This window comes from Triplophysa rosa, linkage group LG6, assembly GCF_024868665.1.
Source record: "Triplophysa rosa linkage group LG6, Trosa_1v2, whole genome shotgun sequence".
Taxonomy (NCBI): domain Eukaryota; kingdom Metazoa; phylum Chordata; class Actinopteri; order Cypriniformes; family Nemacheilidae; genus Triplophysa; species Triplophysa rosa.
Genome location: NC_079895.1, coordinates 18,167,111 through 18,174,394, shown reverse-complemented (window position 1 = coordinate 18,174,394; position 7,284 = coordinate 18,167,111). Strand labels below are relative to the sequence as shown.

Below are 7,284 nucleotides of genomic sequence, written 5' to 3'. Positions count from 1 at the left end.
AATATTCTTTATATAATACTATATTATGTATGCCAAAATACAAAGGAATGGCTCTTATCAGGTGCTTGGAAGAAACTGGGTTGTATTGTTTACATAAAGAATCTAGAATGTCACTATAGTCTAAGAAAAAAGTAATTACCAGAGGTGTAAAGTACTTGAGTATTTTCTCTCGAGGATCAAGTATCTTTACTTTATCAGCGTGTTTTTACTTTGGAAAATTTTTACTTCCATACATTATGGGGCGGTTTCCCGGACAGGAATTAGCTAAAGCCAGGACTAGGCCTTAGTTAAATTAGGATATTTAAGTCGTTTTTAAAAAATATACTTTACAAAAAACATTACTGGTGTGCGTCTTGAGACAAAACAATCGCACTGATATTGTCATGGCTCTGCTTCATTTAGTCATGTTTTTCTTGGTCCTGTAGCAGAGTCATGGCAAAGCCTTTGGTTATGTGTGGAGAGAAACATATTATTGTCCTTTTGACAATAATATACGTTCTCTCCAGTGTCTGTCATTGGCCCCGCTCCTCTCGTTTCCTTGTTATCTTTCCCTGAGTGTTTGATTACCCACACCTGCCCCATGTGTTATCCCTGTTTGTGTTCCCTTTAAATACCCTCTTGTTTCTTTGTCCTGTGCTCGTGGATTGTTCTGAGTATGTACGTTCTGTGTACCTGTACCTTGTGCCTTGTCTTTTGTTTCGCTCAATGGTCGTGTACTTTGTGTTTTTACATACTCCCGGATACCATTGTCTAGTTTTACATTTCTTGTTTATTTAAGACGTTGTGTCGTTGGTTGTTTTGTTAGTTTGTTTTTTGCCCCCTCGTGGGAAGTCTTTTGTTTAATATATATTTCTTAGTTCTGTTTTCCCCCATTGTGGGTGTTTTGTTTTGTGTAAATAAAATCTCTGTTAACCCCTTCACGCCTGCCTGCATCTGGGTTCTTTTCCTGCCACAGTTCGTGACAGAAAGGGGTCATATGACATGCAATGTGTATACACGATTTAAGGTTCAAAAACGCTGTATTTTCCACATACCGCGCATATTTGTATTTTTTTACAAAGCTCATCGCTCTGAAAAGCGAGGTGTGCTATGATTGGCCAGTTAACCAGTGCGTAGTGATTGGTCGAATACTGCAAGCATGTGATGGAAATCTAACGCCGTCAGTTAATGTGACTGATATACATATATATATATATATATATATATAGCCTATAGGCTATCTATGTTCAGAATTTATTTGATTTAGGTCGGAGCTAAACTCTGGACAATGGAACAATGTACAGATTTTCAGGACATTGGGACTTTAATTCACCAAAGTGGCATTCACCGGATTACAATGTGTATCAAGGTTATTTATAAAAATAACATGAAACGTTATTATTACTATTTTAACTGCTAGAGAGATGTGCAAAACAGACGGGTTTCAATTGCACATACAGCTATTCAAATGCTCTTTTTAAGCACAAAAGTCTATTCTTCTTACAGACTCCTAAACAATCATGTAAGTACTGCGATAAAAGTGTACTCCAATAAGAAGTACACTTATGAATTGTTTGCTATAGTGATGACACCGTTCTTCACTTTCACTTTAAAATGCAGGTTTGGACCTTAAATAGTGCCCTTACCTCGACGTACTATAAGCATACATTATTGGCACTATACCATCTTATTTCTGACGCATGCCATGTATGTATATATATATGCCTTCATTAATCAGTGCTAATTTCCTACTTGAGATGACCTGTTTCCAGTAATTGTTGATCAGTTACTAGAAAGCATTAGGCAACGCTTCTCACATATATCCAAGGCACAGTGTCAAAAGGTCTAGCTGAAAGTCACCACTAATAAAAGCCTGCTGCCAGATTAAGGAACAAAAAAGGAACTAACCTTTCGGGGTAATCTTGTCTAGCTGAAACAAACTGTACAAAAACTTGTTTACAGCAGATTCAAGAGTTTTATCTCTGTCAGGGCTAATCAATACAAATTATTAAACCAACAGACAGAACAACTTGTAACTACTGTGACAGCTCCATACAAACATACACATGATAATGTTGTTCATTTGACTTTAATGAAACATCAAAAAATATATTAAGCACATCAAAAAAATGATTGCAAAAGAAACTACTAGACAAAACAGGCTGGAAGACAAAACATGTGAGGTTCCGTAGTGCTGAAAATAAAGACTTAAAGAAATTCTGCGGTTCCTATAGCTACAGACTGGAGGGATGACCCAGAGAAACCCTTCTCACACACTGCAGCAAATACCGGCCAATGAACTCTAAGATCATTCATGTGGAGTGTTTTATTCACAAATCTTTTGAGGTTCCCTCATTCCTGCTTTTAGATCAATGGAATTGCTTGGTGATCACAAAACATCTCAGAAAATTAAGCCTTGTGAATCCGCTATTACAGTTACACTGCAAACATTATTGATTCTTCTGTGTTCCAAAGATCAGAGTGCAAAGCTTAATTTATATTTTACATAATCGTATCATCACATGCGATCAGTATTATTAATAAATCCAATACATGCATGATCTATTGAAACCAGTCAGACTGGGATTTATTTAATTCAAGCATAAGCATTTAAAAACCATTGCAAAAATAAAATAAACTCCAAGCATGATCTGTTTATATTCTGCAAACCAGTATGAATAAAAACAGCAGTTTTCTTAGTGGATTGGCACATACGAATTCTCAGTGATAAGACAACGTTTTACATTCAGAACGAGTGGAGACAGACGTTTGCCAGTAGAGCAGCACAAATAGGTCAGCACCTTGGATAGTTCCATTCACATCATTACACATTTTGTTAACCTCCTGAGACCTTAAATGTATTGAGTGGGAGCAACCATAGTTGCCACTGTTTTACGCTTTGGCGTACCTTAAAGAAGATATACAAGGGTATAGTCAAACTAAAAATAATACACTGTACATTATCATATAATACAGCAAAATATGTTTTTGTAAAAATCTAAAACAATTTCCCAGGTCTCAGGTGTAGTGAACCATGACCTATATAGTAATAAAATATGAGGCTGACAAACATGTAGAATAAAATGTTTTGTTTTAGCACTCCCTATTTATGACTGTGGGTGACTGATTTAAATTACACACTCTTATTCGGCAGATTGATAACAAGATTGATAACCACAGCTTTCAGTTTTACTGAAATATCATTGTAAAACTAAGGTTACGGTAGTAAAACCATATTTAATTGGTAGGGTTGTGAATCGTTTGAATTTTATTGATTCCGATTCTGCTCTTATCGATTCCCGGTTTCGATTCCACGCGTAAAACATTAAGATATCAACCTGTATGGTCATGTAGCCTGCTTATTGACTTGTTTTTATATATATTTATGAGCACTGTTTTATATACACATAGAACCAAGTTTTTTCAGATTTATGTATTACCATAGTTGAACTACATCGTTAAACTGTAGTAACTATATTGAAACTATGGTCGATTTGTGGTTCCTGTGCTTTAATGCAATACTATAGGTAGTTCAAATATGCTTACTATAAAAATATCGTTAATTTTCATGAGGGCTTTTATTGAGATATCAGCAGATCACACAACGCGTGTACTTTTCTGAAAATATGCACACAGGAATTGATGAGGAATTTTTTTTAATTAATTAATCTCAAGTGTCCGATTCCTATTCCTTTCGATTCCGAAACGATTCTTAGCCTTCCGATTCCAAATTGAAATTGATTTCGATTCCCAACCCTTTTAATTGGTGATCGTGGTTAAAAAACATGGTTAGCCTACTTAAACCATGGTTAATTTTCTTAAAGGCTGACCATAAATATTGGCTATTAACTACATTTAATACTGTTAAAACAATTATCAAAACAATAAATGAAATAAATATTGGTAAACCGGCTCATGTACAGTTCACTAAATAATTACATTCAGTTCAATGGCATTGATGACAGTGCGCAGATCACGATCTCACTAGCGGTCCAGTTCACCTGCATCAATCTTGTAATCCCCTTCGTTTTTCAAATCTTGAAAAACCTCTGTGAAAAAGTGCGGATCTATGTTAATCTGTAGCATTTTGCCACTCAGTTTATCGATTACATCCAATGAGCGCTCCCAGAAAACGTCCTTATTCGTCTCGACCATGAAGGGCTTAAGAGGGTAAGAAATCTCGTTCCCTATATAGGAATACGCCAGATACAGGCAAGTCAGAAAGGTCCCTTGGAGTTCACGCTGACTGTCAATAGCATCGGTCAGCGTTTCCCTACAGAGCAGATACACGAACACTAGGTTGGCTGGTGTGATGAACCCCTGATCCTGCCAGCCCTGCAACAAAAGAGTCCTGTCCACGTTTCGGAACCAAAGAATGACCTCGTTTGGACTGAGTTCCTTCAGTTTGAAGCATCGTTTGCACACGAATTCACCCAGACAGCGGAGCAGCTCCCCGGTGGAGGCCTGAACGATCACGCGTCTCGAGGAGATGAGGGACAGACTGCTGGGCTGTTTATGAACCGACACCAGCTGCTTCGCCTTTGGAGACAACTGATCGAGATTAACCTGAAGTTGGGTGGTAACCGTAGGGATGGGTACGGCAAGAGGTCCATTTTTCGTTTTCCGGTCGGTTGACTGTTGTGATATCTTTAAATTCTCGTGGTTCAGATGCGCAACCACTTGACTGTCACCGTTGTTCGCTGGTAGCGGAGGCGCATTGGGATTCACTTTCTTGGCACTTGTTTTCTTAGCTGCTGCGGTCACGAAGCGTTTAAATGTCAGCGTGGAAACGATCACTGACCGCTTTTTAAGATTTTCCCCGTTGGCTTCGCACGCCGATTCGCCTCCATCGTCAAGAATGGACACTTTGCTTGATATTGGGGATATGGAGAGCACAGTCCCCATATCTCAGCAGCGCGCTGGCGACAAAAATGTTACCCGATGGTTTTGCGCGCACAGAGACGTCCCAATTGAGTTCGATAATATCACAAGTGTAGTTTCATCTGATTTGTAAAATACCTTAGTTAACTGTTAGGCTGACAGTCCATCAAAAATTCCAGAGCAGGCAGACACTCCCTCCCTCCTCTTCTGCATCCCATACTTTGCTTGTATCTACTAGGGGGATTTGTGGTGAGCCAAACCAACATGACATCAGCCTCCGTTAAAGCGGATTAGGCTGTCTAATTAGCCAACCTCAGAGCTACAGAATGAGACTGACAGAGGCTACAGGACCAATAGAAACAAATGGCTACGTTCACATTATCACTTCATTTTTAGACGGCATGAGCCGAGTATAGCAAGTGCAACTGCTGTATTTGACTAATCTGGCATTGAAAATAACTCACTCAACCCAAATTAGACAATACTAACAAAAGATTAACCAAGATAAATGTAGCTACAAATATCTTTTTTTAATCAGCCTGAGAAAAGTAATATATTATGTACAATACTTGTGCACTACATCAAGCTAAGCCTTTAAAATCGGAAAAGGCTTATTTAACACACATAGATAAACAATCAGGAACAGTATAGAAGTTTCTGTATGTGACTAAAGTTTCCATGAGATTAGGAACGGAAAGCCAAATTCTTCCCAGGATTAAGTTGTTACAGTACATTTTAGATCTGGATTGCACACAAAATAAACATTAGTCCATAGTCAGGTAGGAAAATAGGTGACAATGTGTTTTTAATACATATTCAAACAGGCTCCAATAGGTGCATACTTCTGAATAGTCTTCAGTGAAATGTTGTAGGCCTACATCTATCAACAGTTGCTTTAGAAAGGTTGGTGCCAGCTCCTCACTTTTTTCATTATTGTGGAAACTGTTGAAACACTAAACACTTCTGTTAAAGTGACAGTTCATCCAAAAATAAAAATTATGTCATCATTTACTCACCCTTGGTTGTTTCAAACCTGTATGTCTTTGTTGTGATGAACACAGAGAACATTATTTGGAAGAATGCTTGTAACCGAACAGTTCTTGGCCACCAATGACTACCATAGTAGGAAAAATTACAATGGTAGTCAAAAGTGCCCAAGAACTGTTTGCTTTTCTACATTATTCAAAATATCTTCTTTTGTGTTCAACAGAACAAAGAAATTTATAACGCAATTTTTCCCACCATGCTGGTCAATGGTGGCCAAATGGAAATGTGCTTACGAGCATCTTCCAAATATATTTCTCTGTGTTAATCAGAACACAATTTGAGGGTGAGTAAATGAAGACAGAATTTTTATTTTTGGGTGAACTGTTCGTTTAAGGTGATATGCTCCTTTGAAATCTGAAGTCACCAACGTTCGAAACAATGTTTTGTTATGCAACCTACACAATATATATGAATTATAACCACAATGTAACCTAAACAAATAATATTAACCTCTAGTGTTTATTTTATTTTGCCCATGCCTTGTCATTTGAACAATTCTATAAATACAGAGAATGTACTGTGCTGCCCATCCAGACCATACAATAAAACAATACTTAATGCTATTAAAATCTAAAATGAGTCAATTAGTCTTTGTCTACTAGCTACTGACCCCATGCTGGTCTTCCATCTGTGGCTTTGCTGAATTACAAAGAGGCTTTTCTCATCATAACATCTGGCTTGACATATAAACATTCATAAACTCCAAAGTACCTACCAACTTTACCAGCAGGATATCTCTTTAATATTTAAAGAGAATGCAGTTTCATAATTGGTTATCCACTTTCAATGTAAGAATGTAATATACAGCACATATTCATACTGAATAATCCTTAAAAAAGTACATTTATAATGAAACAATGAAATTATTTTGGGGTCTGCTACAAAAGTGATGATAACTATACATACTCCAGAAAAGAGGACAGAGAGAATTAGTGAGAGCCATAGGAGAGCGTCTGTACAGGGGGAGGATTGTGAATAGTGTATTCACTTAGAAGAAAAAGTTACTTCTCTGTCTGTTAGTCCAGTACATCTCTGTAGCATCAGGACGATGTCTGAATCTGAATCTACTTTGACTGTAACTTTTAGAAAAACCACACAATTTGAAATCTGTAGTCTCTCCAGTGTAAAGTTCCCGTCAAAGTCAGATGAGGCCATTGGCAAGTTTGCAAATATTAAAGCAGCTCATTAGAGACGTAAATCAATGGCGTTGCATGGTAACAGTTGTGAAGCAACTATTGTGGAGGAAGCACTCACTGGACAGCCAAGGCCAAGGGCATGCTGAATACTTAGATTTACAGCCGAATTCTCTCACACATTCTTTCTCAGAGCTTTCTTTAACGAAGCCAGATGACTACATAAAGCAGTTTAAAATCAAGG

At 37.6% G+C, this 7,284-nt stretch overlaps 1 protein-coding gene across 1 annotated transcript; it reads right to left on the bottom strand.

Annotated features, from left to right (window-relative positions):
• Nucleotides 1-2,107: 2,107 nt before the first annotated feature.
• cdk5r2b (cyclin dependent kinase 5, regulatory subunit 2b (p39)) lies at nt 2,108-6,438 on the bottom strand. Its single transcript, XM_057336168.1, has one exon. The coding sequence runs from the start codon at nt 4,882-4,884 to the stop codon at nt 3,964-3,966; it is 921 nt and encodes a 306-aa protein (XP_057192151.1). The 5' UTR covers nt 4,885-6,438; the 3' UTR covers nt 2,108-3,963.
• Between the last annotated feature and the right edge of the window lie 846 nt (nt 6,439-7,284).

Bases quoted from the DNA above. Each gene is read 5' to 3' on its own strand.
- cdk5r2b (XM_057336168.1), bottom strand. From the start codon at position 4,884: ATGGGGACTGTGCTCTCCATATCCCCAATATCAAGCAAAGTGTCCATT.